We start from the raw sequence: 19,364 nt of genomic DNA on the forward strand, positions 1-19,364 counted from the left end.
TTATGTCTTTATAATAATCAAAATCTATTTACATATTTGGTGTAGCTTTCATAATAAATTTTCAAAATTAGCGAAGCTAAAGGATCCTGAATCAACCCAAAAGTTCTATAAACTGAATATCAGTAATTCTGCTTATTGGAAAATTATCCCTTAGCTAATTTCCACTAAATTTGCATGTAATATTTGATTTGTAGAAACAAATCAAATATTCTAATCCAAAACCGGATGGTGGTCAAGAAGGAATCATGCTCAGGGAGAATCGGATTATACTTATTAACTGTTATAATCATTTCATTTATTGTTTTTCAGGATTTCTTTTCATCCACAGAGGTGTAAATAGAGTCTACCATCTCCAATAGTCAAACTTAGAGATGGAAATGGTGGTATTATTAAGTAAGAAATAAAGTAATTCTCAATGTACCTCTGCTACATAGGTTAACAAAATTCTCATAAAATACAAAGTATAACAATAACATAAAATAACATAAAATAACACTACACTTACAATACCATTGTAACATAACAGGAACATGACAATGTCGACATTACACACTAAATCTATCTTCTTTCTGGTTTTCAGACAAACCTTTTCAGCAAAGTCTTTAAAATTTTTCTTTCTTTCTGCTTGTAATTCGCGCTGTCTTCTGGTATAACCTGATCCGACGGGGAAAATCTTCACAGCATTAAGGTTAATAGGTGTGGTAGGTTTCCGTTCTAAAGCTGGCTACATGCAACAATTAGTAGTCAAGTATCAATTTTATATGTAAAAGAACCAATTAAAAGCAACAAAAAGAATTTGTTTTTAACCATATTCATGATCCCTGCGATTTATTTCGTTTTTCATTGCTTTTCTTACAATTGATGTATTTTCTTTTACTTTCAAAACTGATACTTATATGAAAAATGTTAATACAAAATCTGAATAATAATTTTTAACATGCATGTATCTCAGTAATTACAACATACAAACATTCTGATAAAATCAAAGTGCTTGAGAGCACTGTGGGTAAAGATTGCATTCATTTTGCAATGGAAACAGAAATTAAACATTGCAATGTTTGATAAATGGAAGGCAATATTTAATTTGGGTACATCTCCTCTTGTCTAGAAGTGAAGTTGGCTCAACTACAATTACGGACAAAAGAAGATTACCCAATTTTAATATTACACAAAAATGTACATTCAAATGCCATTCTAAAACACGAAGAAGTTGGTTCTATACATACACTTTATTTTGTAACTTGAGTATCTGAGTATATATTTCCATAAAATATGCTTAGGATGTATAAGATGTTCATCTCAATGCACTACATTAATGTGTTTCCAAAAAGTATTGATAATTTCAGAAAAATCCCATACAAATCAAGGAAGTTCCATTAGGGATTGAATGCAATCTTTACACTAATTATTGTACACACTTGTAGATTAAAGTGACAATCAATGAGTCCGATGTGTTCTTCAATAATGTCTTATCATATCTTTTTATTTAATCTGATCCACCAAGAAAACTTTAGGTAGGTACATTATCAACATTTGAAAATGAAAAGGCAAACTAATTATTACAATATCTTCTATGAATGGGTATATTGTTTGTTTTAAAAATAATCTTAAATAACCTCCACAAACTGACAATATCAAAATAACAAACCTCCTCTTCTAGGACTGGTTCCTCAACCTCTACTTTGGTGGAAGAAACACCTGCTTTCTTTTTATAGTTGATTAAATTAATTTAAAAATGTTAATCAACTACAATATGCAAATCAGAAAAGGAACCAAAACGATAAGTATTTACAATAGAATTCTTTACTATACATTCAAACTTTGGCAAAAACTCATAAAATTACCTATAATGATTAACAGTTAAAACCTGTTAAATCAAAAAATTGAAAAAGGCAAATACCAAAAAGGCTTAAGTTAATTTAATAACATTATCTTGAATTTAAAAAAAAGACTCATAGAATAAAAGAGGATATATATACTTAAACCAAGAATAAGGGTAAAAATAAGATAACAATTTAAAAACAAGAATGTGTCCAAAGTACACGGATGCCCCACTCGCACTATCATTTTCCATATTCAGTGGGCTGTGAATTTGGGAGAAAAACTCTAATTTGGCATTAAAGTTAGAAAGATCATATCATAGGGAACATGTGTACTAAATTTCAAGTTGATTGGACTTCAACTTCATCAAAAACTACCTTGACCAAAAACTTTAACCTGAAGCAGATGAACGAACAAACAAACGGACGAACGAATGGTCCCACAGACCAGAAAACATATTGCCCCTTTACTATCGTAGGTGGGGCATAATTAACCAACACCAGACAATGTTAAACCCTTGGCCTTATAGTCTAAAAACAGACACTGTTAAACCCTTGGCCTTAGTCTAAAAACATACACTGTTAAACCCTTGGCCTTAGTCTTAAAACAGACACTGTTAAACCCTTGGCCTTAGTCTTAAAACAACTCAGTATACATTTACCCTACAATAATATTATTCTGTACATATTCCTTTTCCATATCATACATTATTAATAACTAAGGCTATCACTTTTCATGCAAGATAAGAGTTTGTTACTATTTCATCAATACCAAGTTTGCATGTAGCCTGTTCAACAGATTCTTGACATTTTGCAAATTACTTTTTTGTATATGGACTGTTCAAGAAATAAGAAAATCAAAAATTTGTTACTTTCTTTTGTTTTCAAAACCAAGCAACACCTATCAAATTTGATATAATATCAGCGTCTTTCTATCCCTATAGAGTTATTTCTGAAAAAAAATCCTTTCAATTTTAAGACAAGATAGAAATGCCTATGCATAATTTCAAAAATCTGCAGTACATTTTATACAACTTAAACAAAAATGTTGTTCCAGTTACCACATGAAACTTGGTATCCAGTTTTAGAAATGTTTTATTAAATGTAACTAAACCATACAAGGTAATTAATTAATTATTAGAGAGTAGAAAATATTATATGACAACAGTAAATATACATGGATTTTCTTCAAGTAGCTTTTATATGCCAAAAGTAATGTTCTGTATAAACTAGCTTAGCTAAATCTCTAATATACCACACTGAAAGTTTTCAGAAAATTTCAGTGAGGTCAACTTTAAACTCGATTCCCTATTATATTACAATTTTTATAGAAATTCTCTCTCATAAATTGCACTGAAATAATCTATTTAAGCAAACAGAGTAACTTTCATTAAGTATTGAAGCCATGTATATTCAAAACAACATATGACGCAACAGACATGTTATATAATCTAAAGGGAACCAGATAACAAAGTAGAGCCTAGCATACAAAGCACACTGGTACCTTTTCCATAATATCTTTATATTCTTTTTTCCGTTCCTCAGCAAAGTTTTTACGTTTATCATAGTTATATGAATCGACCCCAGCAATAATTCCTTTAGGGCCTGATGTATCTATCCATTCCCGTCTTCCCTGTTCAGGTGTCTTCTGTGGTTATAAAGAGCAATCATACATTAGTATCAAGTCATAACATAACTTGGGTACCAGAAAATGATATTCTATCTTACCTGACTTGGGTACCCAAATAGTTTCATTCAGATGAAGGCACATTTAGCATACACTGACATTGTGGCATCAAAAAATAACAATAATGCTTCTTAGTTAGTTTTTCCAATTAAATTATGTTCAATACTTTATTATGCAAAAGTTTAAAAAAAGAATTTTTCACCTTATAAATTCTCATTTCTTAGTACTTAAATAGGAAAAAACTTCAACAATTCTTTATATCATAGCATCAGTTAACAATTGTAACATGGATTTTTAATATGCTCTTAAATCATAATGTTAAAAAGTGCATTTGAGTGTAGATCATATTAGTTAGAATTAAAAGATCAATTAATTACACATATATATAACAGAACAATTACACATATATATAACAGAACAATTACACACATATATATAACAGAACAATTACACATATATATATAACAGAACAATTACACATATATATATAACAGAACAATTACACACATATATATATAACAGAACAATTACACATATATATAACAGAACAATTACACACATATATATAACAGAACAATTACACATATATATATAACAGAACAATTACACATATATATATAACAGAACAATTACACACATATATATAACAGAACAATTACATATATATATAACAGAACAATTACACATATATATAACAGAACAATTACACATATATATATAACAGAACAATTACACATATATATAACAGAACAATTACACATATATATAACAGAACAATTACACATATATATAACAGAACAATTACACATATATATAACAGAACAATTACACATATATATAACAGAACAATTACACATATATATATAACAGAACAAACTAAAAAAAAAAATACTAATCGCTCAAGGTATAAATGTATACACTGTAGATAAATAAATACTAATCGCTCAAGGTATAAATGTATACACTGTAGATAAATAAATACTAATCGCTCAAGGTATAAATGTATAAATTGAAGAATAAAATCATATGCTTTAAATGTAAAAAGTAAAAAATAAAACCTTATCACTCACAATATAAATGTATATTTAGTATTAAAATCAAATAACTGCTCAAGGTATCAATATATAAACTGTAAGGAAAAATCGCTCAAGATATAAATGTATAAATTAAGATCAAAGTCTAAACTAAAATAACAAAAAAGTAAGTTGTATTAAAACATGCATATATATTTATTTACACTGTTCATAACAGCAGCTTGTGCATTCTGACATGCTGTTAGAAAATTATTCCATAAAAATAGAATAAGTATTAATACATTCTTGCTATTAACAGCCTTTGTATATATAAACTTTCAATGTTACATAAAAATTACAATGTAAGCAGATACAACAAAATACATAAATACACATAGTCATGCTGTTAACAACAAAGTTATTAAATATATACAATGTTATATACACAAATTACAGAGTAAGCCAATTAACAGAAATTATAAAATGTAATAAAATATAACAAATCTTAAGCAGAAAAAAATTAACAAAATTTGCCACACCGACCTCTGATAATATTCTATTGTAGTCTTGACGTCTTTCTTCATTAATTTTTTTACGTATTTTTCATAATATAAATCCTTTGTTGCTAGGACACCTTTAAGACCAGAAGAGTCTTTCCATTCATGATTACTTTTAGGTTGCTACATAGAAAATAATATCTGGTAGTTGCCTCCCTTTACATCAGTGTAGGATATTTTTTACTTGATGATAATACATTTTTAAACGTCTTAACCTAAATGTTTCTTGCACATTCAGGGAATTTAACATCTCTATGGAGGTACTTGTCGATAAAATCTGACAAGAAGTCAATTTCAAAACTCTCATACAACAAGTCACCATTAAAAGTTAAAGATTAATGTTTTGCTTTCATACACTTAAAGATTATACATTTGTTGTATATAAAATGTATCATGCTTTAATCACAAATTTAAATTAAATAATGACAACATGATTTATATCCAAAGTTAAGTTTTATTCTTTTGTAAATTTTGGTTTAAAAATATGTACTATTCTTGTTACAAGAGCTTGATATGAATTTTTTTCTTACATTACCGTGTAAGCATTTGGCATTAATGCAGCAAAAGAGAGCAGATAAATACCTTGGCTAAAATTTCATTATAATCTTTACGACGTTGATTGTTGAACTTTTTCTTATTATTATCACTGTATGTATCTCTCCCACCCAGAGCTCCGACAGGACTTGTCATATCAACCCATGCACGATGACCTGAAGACTGCTGTTTAAATGGCAAAATTACAACTCTTTTATCATAAATTTAAAACCAAAAGCATCTAATGGTTATATGAAAAAAAAATGATCACATACTTTTTTTCATTATACATAATGAACTCCCCTTGAACTAAAGTATACTGATTTATTACGGCAATTTCAATTTTGTTTCAAGTGCCATATAGTTTTTTCCTTTTTCCCAGAAAAAATAGGCTCTCTTCACAGACCAAAAAAAAAATAGAATTATTAGGGTATACATGTATATGAAAAAATTAACATAAATATACAAATTAATTAAAGATACATAATAGGACATGTTATGTCATGATGTATACCTATATCTATTTATATATATATGTGCATTACAAATGTCTGCCAGAGTACAACATTTACAATAATATGATAATACAAAAATAACTGGTCTATTTTAAGTTCATTAAATATATTTCAGTAAAGTAAGTGTATTTCCAGCATTTTATAGAAAAATCCTATGTGAATCAAGTATGTAAAAAAAAATCCATGCAGGAAAGGGTTAAGTATAATTAAAGAAAAAAAAGATAATATTTATGCAAAGTCTTACATAATAACAGTAGAAAATTCAATAAAAACAAAATACGGGAAAATTTCTCGAATTTTTCATTGTACTAATGAACTCGAAATCGTTCAAATATTTTTTGTCGTGTTTTGAAATCCCGGACCTGCGCAGAAATGTACAATGTACTTCCTTTTTCCGGTCTCGTTTGTATGAAACTTTGAGTAAAATATATATTTATCAGTCTAGTATAAAATAGGAAGGAACGCGCAATACCAATTTCATTTTTAATCATTCCTTGATATGAAAAAACGTTACCTGATGATAGCGTTTCTTTGTTTACATTGCATATGACGTCATAATTTAAATAACGTCACAACTAAATCCCTAACAACAGAACCAAAATCGGAAACGTTACGGTATTTCCGTTTCTTTTTTTTTAAACAAATATTTAAGGTACAAAAATATAATTCATACAGACTTCGTCCCCATTTACAGGTAATGCCTGCCTCATATTATAAGAAAAATCCCTGAATCTGATTTATCACTTTCTCTACACAATATATCTCTAAATTCCATCAAGAATCAAGAGCTTTTTGTAAGAATCAAAATTGCTTTATACATAGTTTAAAATGAACTTTCCTTATGAAAGAAAATACAAATTTTCAGGGTTTTTTTAAACTGGTAATTGTCCATAAAAGTACAATATACAGGACATTTTACCCTTATAAAGAACTCAGATTTATATTCCATGCTTGATATTCATAAAACTCTATAAAAGTGCTTGCAACAAATTGAGATGAGCTGATAATGAATTATGATTTAATCATTTTAATACATGGAGGAGAGCTTAGATATACAGTGATTCACACCAAAGCAGCCAACTCAAGGAAGACCATCCTTATCTATATGACAAAATAAATTTGTTCAGAGGCTATCTCTAATAAGATGTTCTAAATATAAATTATTATTCCAACAATTTATCTATCCATCAAAACTTCTTTGTGTTCTGAATAATATTTACTAAACAAATAAGACTTGTAGAATGAATATTTACATCCAAACATTAAAGCTTCTTGCAAACTTAAAATTTAGCAGATTAATCAAACATTCATGTGTTAAATTTGCCTAAGCCTAGTTTGATGGAGTTGATCTGGAATTTTCATAACTTAAACCCCAACAACTATAGACACCAAAATGAAAAGTTAAATAGAGAGGACTTAAGAATGAAATAAAAATATATACATACTATATAAAGCTATAAACCAGTTTTACATACCATAAATGTCTTAAAAATGATTTATAAAACATATAAAACCTTCACCATGAGACATACAAAGATAAAATAAACAAATAATCTAACAGAGTTAACACCAGTAACCAAAATATCATAATTGATGCCATTACTGTTACAAAAATATTATAAGTGGTGTCATTCCCATACCAAAAATAATATAAGTGGTGTCATTCCCATACCAAAAATAATATAAGTGGTGTGTTCCCCGAATCAAAAATATCACAAATGATGTGATTCGTACCAAAAATATCATGTACCAAAATTATTATGAATGGTGTGATCCCGTACCAAAAATATCATAAATGGTGATCCCAGTACCAAAAATCCAATCTGTAGTGCTGCCACAGCAACAAGTCAGATACCTGAGCTTGCATGTCTTGATATTCTTTAGAGCGTTCCACTACTTGATGTTTTCTCCAGTCGTCATACCTAAACTGACCTATTGGTAATCCAAACTTATCTGGGCCAACATCTTTCTCGGAAGGTTTTGTGAAATCCCGAAACTGTATTTTCAAATGAATTTTGAGTTTAAATATAAAGGATACATTTATTTAAAAAAAAAAAAAAAAACTTGATATAACTTAATCAGTGCTTTGCTTTTGCGCCAATTGGCATTTCATATGGCCAAAAAAATCTTTCATTTGCGCCACAAACCATACTTCAATTGCGCCAAAAAATAGAACCATTCATTTGCACCAATACGTAGAAACAAATCTTATTTATGATACAGCAATGAATATTTAACTTTTCTGCTACATGTAACCTGTATTACCTGTGAAATGGCGCAAATGAAAGATTGGATTTTTTCAAAATTGGCGCAAATGCAATGCGCCAAACTTAATAGTTTCTTTCTCACAAGCAATGTATAGAATATCCACCTTAAATACTATTTTTAGTCTTTTATCTGACATTTCTATTGAAAATTAAAAAAAAAAAAACGTTTTCAGTGTTTATGAAACTTTTAAAATTTTATTGAAAATCAGGTCTCTGAGATATTCTTAGGTGAATATCAAAATGATAAATAGTTGTTTACAAAACCCTTTCAAGTTTATTCCTTGAATTATTTATTCTTTTCTTCAGTTGTCTCCCTTGTTTACCTTGTCATGCATTTCACTCCTGACTTGATCTTCCATGTATTTCTTCAAGGTCATATCTCGTCTTGTCAGTAATTCATCCTCCATTCCAATCTTCTCTCCTTTCTATAAAGTCCACAAATAAATTGTGACAACAAAAGCCATTTCATACATATCAGGGGACCACATGACATAAAATATGTATTAAGTTATTTGAGAAGAAAAAATAAAAATATAAAAATATAGAATATGCTTTGCAATTTATTATGGTAAAACAATATGCCATAAGCAAAACAAGCAAATTGACCATTAAAATAGGGCTAAAGGAACCTTGTTTATAATTCATGTCATATCCAAAGAATTTCTTGCTTTACATGCATAATATTTTCTTCTATATTTTCCTATTGTACTTGTATTACGGAGAAGACTTTATGTAAAGTTTAAGTTTTACTTGTGCATTATCTATCTTCATAAACAGCATATAAAATATGTTTAAACTAAAAGATTAACCTCTTTGATCTATTATATTTAACTAGAATGTCATGCGGAATTATTATATGAATTATAATTAAACAAAATTTCAACATATTTTCCACCAAAAAAAAACTGACCATAATGACAGACTAGTTTTGGTAAAACCTCTATCAAAAGAAGGTGCATTGAGAAATTCATTTGGTCTTAGAAAACCACATCAGCTGCTTGATAGATATAAGCAAAGCTTGAACTAAAAGGTTTTTATATATTGTGAAATTTTATTATGAATTAAGTAATGGTTGAAAGAAAGTGCAAATTAAATTTTGTTTTTAAAATTGCATTCATTGTTTGTTTGCTTCGACATAAATCAGTGATTGAGAATCTTCAAGCAAGTTGTGGAGTACCGTATGAACACAGTCCTAATAAGTTAAACATTATAAAACACATTTTTCTAGTCATTTAAGGCCAAATGGTAGATAATGAACTCTTTAATCAAATGGAATATGGTGACCATTTAATCAAGTGAAATAAGTAGACCGTTTAAGGCATTTTTTCAAATGGAATAATTAGACCGTTGTCCTAAAGTGTAAGAACATCAGATTCACTTTGATCCATAAACTTTTATTAAGATGACTAAACAGTCCATCAAGATTTTCAGAGATCAATAAATGGACAATAAACTATAACAGTACAATAGTGCTGTAAATTTACAACTATTTAACAAAAAGATATAATTTTGAGTGAGAAATTTGGCTAAATAATGACCTTTATCATAGTGTGCCATCTATTCTTTTTTAATTACATACAAATAAATAAATATTCAAAAATAAAAATAAAAGTATGAGAGATGAAGCAAAAAAGTACAGTTGTGGATAAATGTAAAATAGAAGAAAAATGAAATGAAATAATGCAAAAGTGTAAACAATAATAAGGTTAACCCTGTGCCCATCAAGAACAGATAACTCTAGTGAAAACTGGAAGAAATAAAAGATACATGTGTATTGGAGAAGGCAGAAAATAGTGTATTAATGTGCACACAGCCAATATCCCAGCACACTTGGTGTCTACCTTAGCTAAATGTTCGTTATATTCTCTGTTTCGTTGTACTTCTTGTTGTTTTTTCTGATGATCATATCGTGTCTGACCTATAGGTAACCCCTGAAGACTTTCTGGTGTATACTGTCTATATGAAGGACGACTTGTCTAAAATACAATTCGACATTCATTCAATATCAGCTTTGTGTTATTGTACATTAACTTTCTCAGTGACTTCAGAATGATTTCAATTAAAAGAGAACTTCTTTGTTTTCTAATATATATAACATCCAAAATATGTAAACTATACTGACTTTATTTTTTAATGTTGAAAAAATATGGCGGAATATGCTTCACATCAATAAAAATTAGATTAAATATTTAAACACATGGTCTTAATTTCAATAATCTATTTTTGGGCAGTGCCAACATATTGTTTCCCCCTATTTCAAAGTTAATAAAAAAAAAGTCATTAGAAAGAGTCCCTTGATTTCATATGATATAAACAATGTATAGCCTTATCCTTAAAACTGTTTATATGGTTAATATAAAATGGACAGAGTTATTAATCCTTCAATACTCAAGGGAAATACAAGTAAGTTTACAATCCATTGTGAAGGTTGAAGATCAAAGTACCATTTCATGTTGTATATTATTTTTCAAAAAAAACAAAGATAACTAATGTAAATTATCAGGAATTTAACTACAAGTATTGCAACAGAACTTGATTTGTTGGATTTCTGTTGCTGAAGATTTGTCTTAAAATAACACTATATATTAAACTAATAGTTGACACTTGTTTAGATAAGATAAAGATGCCTTCTAACCCCCTCTCTTTCACCATATCTAGGTTTTTCTTAAACATCCCTTATTGAATCTTTAACATAATAATAGAACAAACAATAATAATAATAAAATAAAGCAAGCAATATTCAAAATACTATGTATGTAAAGATAAATTCTATAAGCTATAAATCAGACTACATGAATATAGTATTTGTAAGCAATTATACTTTTAAATATAAGTTTATTTGTTAATAGTTAATAAAGACTAGAGAAAACAGTCAATGTTTATAAAATTGAACTGATTAAAAATCAGGTATAAAAAAGGTAAAAGTTCTGAAAATATAACCTCTAAAAAAAGTAAATTTCTCAAAAAAATAACCTCTAAACACAAGTCACACCCAGAACACACTACAGAGTGTAAATATTAAAATCAGATGAAGTTATAAAACCAATCACCCATGACATTAAAACACAATGTTAAATAACTGAGCATGTTGATATGTCATTCTAAAGCATGGTCATTAAATTCCAGATTCTGAAATATTACTTCACTTTAAATACTTGTTTTCTGTCCCTAACTAATATACTAAACAAAATAACCATACAAATCTGGTATCTGTTATACTGAGATGCAGACCTAAGTAGCATTTCCCCTCAAATGTACTTTTTCTCTTCAGTTGCCCTTATAGGCTTCAAAATTTCATTTGACCAAACACATATTGTATTTGAATAACTCTTAAACTAAATTGACTACAATAAAAAGTTTTTACAAATGCCTCACTGGCTATGTTGACATGTACTTAAAATATCTTGTATATAGAACCATGGATATTGTTTATTTTTGATAAAAAAAATAGTACAACTGCTGAGACCTTTTTTCTATAATTTAATGACCATTGAAAGTAAATGTTTAGGAAGGATATTATATATGAGAATGTCAAAGTTGGTAAGGATATAAATGAGATAAAAAGTGTTGGGATTAGAACATACAAATAATTTATCTGCTTTCATGTCCTGTCTGTTACTCATCTGAAGAAAAAACAAATTTTAAACTCAATACATAAAAATATTTAAATATCAGAATAAATATTCCTGGAATAAATAGCTGAAATTTGTGGAAAAGTGAAGGAAAACAAATGTAAATGTTGAAGAGCTTTTAACTGAATATTTGGGAAGATGTCAACTGGTTAAAATCTATCACAAGGAAATAAAAAAAAACAACAGAATAGGAATCAGGAAAAAATCTGAATGTTTGATCATAAAGTTTGATAATAATTGACTTTCATGCAAAAATGATATACATCATGTATATGACACCGCAACTTTTCTGATAGATTGCTGGTTAATTAATGTCAGTGGAAGTATGATATACATAAAAATATTACAGGATTCACAGGGTTCTGTGTTTCATTTGCCACTGTTTCTGATAGTGTAAAAGTTTAATATTGACTGCCAAAAAATTTAACATTACAAAATTATAGAACAAGAGTGCACACACAGAAATGTCTCGCCTTCTTTACTAATCATTGATATTATGTTGATACTCCTAAATCTAAAGCTTTATTACGACTGTCACATAGACTTAACATGAACCATGAAAATGAGGTCAATGTCAGTTGAACCATATGCCAGGCAGACATGTACAGCTAACAATGCTTCCATACAACAAATATAGTTGACCTATTGCTTATAGTTTAAGAAAATAGACCAAAACACAAAAACTTAACACTGAGCAATGAACCTTGAAAACCAGGTCAAGGTCAAATAAAACCTGCACGACTGACATATAAATCATAAAATATTTCCATACACAAAATATAGTTGACCTATGACATATAGTATTAGATAAAAAGACCAAAACTCAAAAACTTAACTTTGACCACTGAACCATGAAAATGAGGTCAAGGTCAGATGACATCTGCCCGCTAGACACGTGTACACCTTACAATCATTCCATACAACAAATATAGTAAACCTATTGCATAAAGTATGAGAAAAACAGACCAAAACACAAAAACTTAACTATAACCACTGAACCATGAAAATGAGGTCAAGGTCAGATGACACCTGCCCGCTAGAAATGTACACCTTACAATCATTCCATACAACAAATATAGTAGACCTATTGCATAAAGTATGAGAAAAACAGACCAAAACACAAAAACTTAACTATAACCACTGAACCATGAAAATGAGGTCAAGGTCAGATGATACCTGCCAGTTGGACATGTACACTTTACAGTCCTTCCATACACCGAATATACTAGACCTATTGCTTATAGTATCTGAGATATGGATTGACCACCAAAACTTAACCTTGTTCACTGATGCATGAAATGAGGTTGAGGTCAAGTGAAAACTGTTTGACGGGCATGAGACCTTGCAAAGTATGCACATACTAAATATAGTTATCCTATTACTAACAGTAAGAGAGAATTTAACATTGCAAAAAATCTGAACTTTTTTTAAGTGGTCACTGAACCATGAAAATGAGGTCAAGGACAATGGACATGTGACTGATGGAAACTTTGTAACATGAGGCATCTATATACAAAATATGAAGCATCCAGGTCTTCCACCTTCTAAAATATATAGCTTTTAAGAAGTGAGCTAACACCGCTGCCGCCGCCGCCACCGGATCACTATCCCTATGTCGAGCTTTCTGCAACAAAAGTTGCAGGCTCGACAAAAAAATGAAAAAATTTCGTCAAAGTGTTTGCATGTTAATAAAGGGACACGTATGGCAGCAGACCGCCCTCCCTCCCAGCTGCCCGCCAGCCGTACATCCCTAAATTAACAACAGATTTTAACTTTAAAAATCTAAATAAAAATCAAAGTTTGCAAAGGATGATGACTCTTGACATACGCTTTCATGAAAAAAGATTCCATGGACAATGGTATACTGTAATGTATGACATCGACAGGCATATAAAAATTCTACTGAGTAATGACAAAAAAAATAAATATAAAGGCAGTGAACTTGCTGTGAGGAAAAGTATAAATATGCATGTGAAGTGAAAATCATTTTGTCTTTAGTGAATATAAAACTGACTTGAAGGACTGTGTTGCTAATAAAAGAGATTATCAGCTAAAATTTTAAATATCAGTTAATTATGATTAGTTGTATTGGAAGGTGAGGTTCTATTTATTCAGCAAAGGTGGGAAACTGTGTTATTACTTAAGTCAAGGACAACTTTTACCTGCTCTAGGAGCTCGTTATATTCGTTGTTTCGTTTCTGTTTCAGGTTGTTATAATGGTCATCATATTTTTCTTGATATAACGGAAGGCCAACATTAACAATGGGCCCATTTCTCTGAGAGGTAACTCCACTATTTTGCTACAAATCAGGGCAGTTATCATCATGTTTCATACCGTATATAAAATGATGAGTTTGCTCCTAACAGCTATAACCAATCTTATTTTACTAAGCAAATATCCTTCCTTTTTTTAAGTTTTAAAAAGCAAATAATTTTAAAAAGAAACCAAAATACATGACAGCTCTTACGTATCTAATCAATTTAACAAATTATTTTTAACAAGACTTTGTGAGGATAAAAATGTCATTAATAAAAAAAAAAAGAACAATAATTAAAGGAAATCTTAACTCTCCTTCAAGTCTTGCCATTAGATAAAACTAAAAATAGAGATGCTGCAATCAATAGTTTGCTTTATGGAAAAAAAATATAATTTAAAACAATAATATTATGACACCCATCATGGCTATGACCGACTCTAAGCTATAATATATTGTCTATGAATGGTGAACTATGATAATGAAATAAAATGTATATATAATATATTAAATAACTTTGTTAGTACATATCTTATTTTCTATTCATTCTAATTCTTAATGCTTTCAGCTGCAGAAAGAAACAAAAAATACTGTTGTGAAACAATTGCCCATCTGTGTGAAACATTCAAAACTTTCTGTGAACTTTCCCTCTTTTAACTAACCCCAATAAATATAAAGTGAATTTGGCAGCACAGTGTAAATCTATGACAAGCAAGTTGTGAAGCATACAAGATATTGAAGCAATATGCTGATACGATGATAGGTATAATTCCTTGTACTTTACTCCAAAATATTTCCCATTTAGAGGGTCACTGCCATTTTAGTAAAGCAAAGAATACAAGATGAAACTATATTAAAATGGACGACAGAAACTTAGTGACATTAAAATAGACGACAGAATCAACATTAAAATGGACGACAGAATCAACATTAAAATGGACGACAGAATCAATATTAAAATGGACGACAGAATCAACATTAAAATGAACGACAGAATCAACATTAAAATGGACGACAGAATCAACATTAAAATGGACGACAGAATCTACATTACAAATCAAACAAAGTGATATTAACAAATAACAAAACCTTATGCTAAATGCATTAAGGACAACTGTCAGGAAACAATTCCATAACAAAACTTTTCTGATGGCTACCATCCTGCTTTCAACTGGTAATGATAGTTAGAGATAAATGTCACATGGCAACAACAACCAAAGTCCTCAGCCAATTACACCATGTACACTTATTCCATAAATATCTAACTTGAACAGATTATCAATTATAAAATTAATATTTGTTCTCCATAGCCCTGTTAGGTATGAATAAGATGAACTATGTTGTTTTATAACACACAATGACTAAAACCACCATAGCTCCTACACATCATGATAATACCTTCTCCAAATAATCTATAAAATCCTGATGCCTTTCTATGGCTAGTTCTTTTTGTCGTCTCGTCTGATAGTCTTCCTCTAATTGAAGAGGTTCAACTTTTTCCTGTTTCAAACCTTCCTATAACCCAATCGATATGTCATCAAGTTTTAAATAATTAACCAATAATTCATCAGTACATTGAAATGAGATAGAAGACCAGTCTTCCTTGATCTTATCTTCCCTTAAACATGTTTAACCCTGGATAGCATTAAATAGTTCTCTTACGTGTTTGATCAATTCCAACTTCATTCAGTTTGACACAAGTTTTTCCTATTTATGATAAAAAAGAGTACTTTTTTCTGTTTAATCTAACTTTTACATAAAAGCTTTTGAAAAGTGTATAATAATTTAGTCTCACTGACAAGAGAATCCATTCAAATTATGATTGATTGATTGATTGATTGATTGAGTGTTGGTTGCTTAATGTATGAAAAGAGAACACATGAAATATATACCTTTGTTAGGTATTGGTTATATTCCTCATTAAGAGCATGTTTCTGTGCTTTCTCCCTTCTTTCACTATATTCTTCATTGAAACGAAGACTGCCATAGCCTTGTGGAGTTTTCTCCTTTGTCAATCCTTGGGGCTGATTTACAAACATATAATTTATATATTTCATATCTTAGTTAATTTTCTATTTGTGTTTGTTTATTTATCTTTAGTTTTCAAAAATGAAAACTTGAAAACTTTTTCCAGTGAATATACAATATGTCAAATGAGATAGCATTGGCATAAAATTTGTTTTTTTGCTCATATGAAAAAGAGTATCAATAAAACTTTAGATATAATTGAACAAACAATATCTTTAAACTTGACTTGATTTGATTTTAATCTAATACCTTTTTCGTGGTTTGGTTTTTTAAGAAATTGTTATATTCTCTTTTCCGTTCCATTTTCATTGACATTTTGCTGGCCGCCTTGGCATCTTCATTGATACTTAAACTAGCTGACCAATGGTCAGGGGTCACTGGTCTTAACCTCATATCTGATCTCTGATCAGGCGGTAAAGCTTTATAAAGGGACAATACTCTGTCAGAATGAGGTCGCGTATCTGTCTTGTAATTAGGTGCGTAAGTAATCCCGCCCATGTCTCTTGTTATAGGTCTCATTTTTCGTTTCTATTTAGGAGAAAAACATAAAGTTGTAATTTCTCTAAACGTTTTTTTTTATCAACTCCATCTTCAGAAGTTTTATTTTTATAATGCTTTTCAAAATTCTCAGGGATGCCAGATGGCCATAATATCTAGTTGCAATCAACAGTATGTAATATGTTGCTGTTATGATTTTTATTTTTTAAATCTTCTAAATAGTATTATTCATTGTTTTACTATGCTACCATGCTAATGCTTTATTTACACACAATCTACCATTGTATACAACTTATTTATAGACCAAACAGAAATGACCATTTTATATTTAGAAAACAGAACCTGACCTTATTAATCATTCTACAACAATATTATTCCACAACCCAAGTCCCAATGTTAAGATAAGACCTACAAACTAAACTAATCCACAATACTCTACGAAAGTCCACACCACTTTTAATTCCATATACCTTACTTTAAAGATTACAAAACTCTCCAACTAATTGCTTGTCATATATTTACACTGTGCCAGTGTACCCACAACCTTTACACAACCAAACAAACCTGTTCTAAAAACTCATTGTATTCCCGGTTTCTTTCTTTGGCTAAAACATGGTGTCTTTCTGTTTGAAAATCTTCCGTTTCTTTAACTTGAGACATTTTGTTCTCCTTTTGCTGAATTTCAAATCACCCAAACATTTGAGATAGATAATCTTTATAATACTACAGCTAGGTTATCATTCTTTATTACACCTTAGAAAACTGATTCCCTCCACCAAATGAACTAACTTTATAAACAAAATGATCAGACTAGTTAATGTTACCACTGTATGAATACCAAATGTTTGACAATATGGTATATAAATGTATGATGAGTAAACGTGATAACAGTGGCTATGTGATTTTCTATATAAATGAATGACAATGAGAAACAGATGTTATACCTAAAAACAACTATTTAGATTTAAGAAGATGTGGTATGAGTGCCAATAAGAAAAATCCCCATCATAGTCACATTGTATAAAAAGATAACAGTTAAAGGTCAAAGTACGGACTTCAACACAGATCCATGATTATTACTGACATGACAGTATGGTAAAGGACTATTTGTGATATGACAGTATGGTTCTTATAAAGCAGAATCAATAGGAAATATTTGTCTTAAATTCAAAATAAAATTTCAATATTAAATTTCAAAAATTTGAAGAAGATTTTCAATACAAAGCCAACTTGATTTTACAGGACAAAACAAGACCATTGCATTCAAAATCAATCAAACATGTTCAATGATTTTACAGGACAAAACAAGACCATTGCATTCAAAATTAATCCAACATGTTCAATGTTTCTCAAAATAAATAAATATGGGTAGAATATGGAATAGAAAATTGCAGAAAACCTGGTTGCACACCTGACAAACATATGGTAAAGGTAAGGGTGAAGGTTGGTACATACAATCAACAATCTGATTGTCAGACTTGTAACAATAAAAAATTCCCTTGTCACATATCACTCACATGAGTAAAACCAAACAACTGCAATGGTTTATAACAATAACCAAACAAAATACAAATAAAAATAATGAAATAATCTGAAAAATTTACATTGAGTGTGTTTCATCAAACACAGATATTTCTTTCTGTCATAATTGAATTTGGTTAAAAACGAATATAATAAAAAAATCACAAAAAGAGGCCTAAATAAGACCTGGTCAGTATTTACTTTTATTTGAGTCAGTAAAACTTTGACTCCAATGTTAAATTTGTCTCCTTAATCTCAATCTGGTATCTAAAATAAGTTACTTAAAAAACTGCCAAGTTTTACTTTTATACTTTTCTAATATTTTATATGGTAGTTAGAAAGACAGATCACACAAAGCATGATAGAAATCAGTCGATGTACATTGTTCAGATATCTGATGAATATACACAGGTCAAAACATACAGGAGTGCACAAGAAAAAAAAAATTGTCCGAACAATAATACCTTTTCCAAAAAATCATTATATTGTTGATTGCGCTGTTTTTCAAGACTTTTCCTTAATGGTATATACCTATACTGTCCTATAGGAAGACCATACTTAGGTGTTTGGTAACGATATGGCTGTTATAATACAAACAAAAGTTTTCGTAAACTTGTAAAACTTTCTTTCTTACAAAAGTTAAAAATTAATATCTACTTCTATAAAGATCAAATTTATATAGCAGAAAAAGTAACAGTTGGATGTTTTTGGAAAAAGTGACATTTTCAGCTTGTCTGCTTATATACAATACACGATAAGACACACAGTTGTGTAGAAGTAATAAAGATTGTATAAAGAGTCAAACAAAACATAGAAAAACATCAGATTCAGAAAGATAGCATTAAAAAATAAAATGTCTGCATTGCTAGTTTATTAATCAGTATTTATATTTTTTATCTACATCAATACACATCAGAAATGTTCATAATACTTGGAGGAAACAATTTTGTTATTTTTTTTAAACTAGTTTTTTTCTCATACCTATCATAACATAAACATTTATTTAAAAATCTTTCCTTAAAAATATATCTAATAAA

The 19,364-nt window shown here is 29.3% G+C and overlaps 1 protein-coding gene across 40 annotated transcripts in view; it reads right to left on the reverse strand.

Moving 5' to 3' along the window:
* LOC143059249 (uncharacterized) overlaps positions 1 to 19,364 on the reverse strand; it is a 58,408-nt gene that overhangs the window by 15,957 nt on the left and 23,087 nt on the right. For 18 of the 40 annotated variants that reach the window (XM_076232819.1, XM_076232795.1, XM_076232743.1 and 15 more), the window contains 9 exons: positions 17,371 to 17,481; positions 16,558 to 16,836; positions 16,173 to 16,304; positions 15,679 to 15,795; positions 10,235 to 10,369; positions 8,717 to 8,818; positions 3,325 to 3,468; positions 1,649 to 1,705; positions 587 to 724 (listed from right to left, as the gene is read on the reverse strand). In XM_076232819.1, coding sequence (XP_076088934.1) covers positions 587 to 724; positions 1,649 to 1,705; positions 3,325 to 3,468; positions 8,717 to 8,818; positions 10,235 to 10,369; positions 15,679 to 15,795; positions 16,173 to 16,304; positions 16,558 to 16,836; positions 17,371 to 17,481 — 1,215 coding nt within the window. Of the gene's footprint in view, positions 1 to 586; positions 725 to 1,648; positions 1,706 to 3,324; positions 3,469 to 7,981; positions 8,123 to 8,716; positions 8,819 to 10,234; positions 10,370 to 11,977; positions 12,017 to 14,187; positions 14,326 to 15,678; positions 15,796 to 16,172; positions 16,305 to 16,557; positions 16,837 to 17,370; positions 17,482 to 18,791; positions 18,909 to 19,364 lie in introns of all 40 variants that reach the window. The other 22 variants (XM_076232871.1, XM_076232833.1, XM_076232947.1 and 19 more) reach the window with 17 other exon arrangements.

Source organism: Mytilus galloprovincialis, chromosome 1 (genome assembly GCF_965363235.1).
Source record: "Mytilus galloprovincialis chromosome 1, xbMytGall1.hap1.1, whole genome shotgun sequence".
In the NCBI taxonomy this organism is placed as follows: domain Eukaryota; kingdom Metazoa; phylum Mollusca; class Bivalvia; order Mytilida; family Mytilidae; genus Mytilus; species Mytilus galloprovincialis.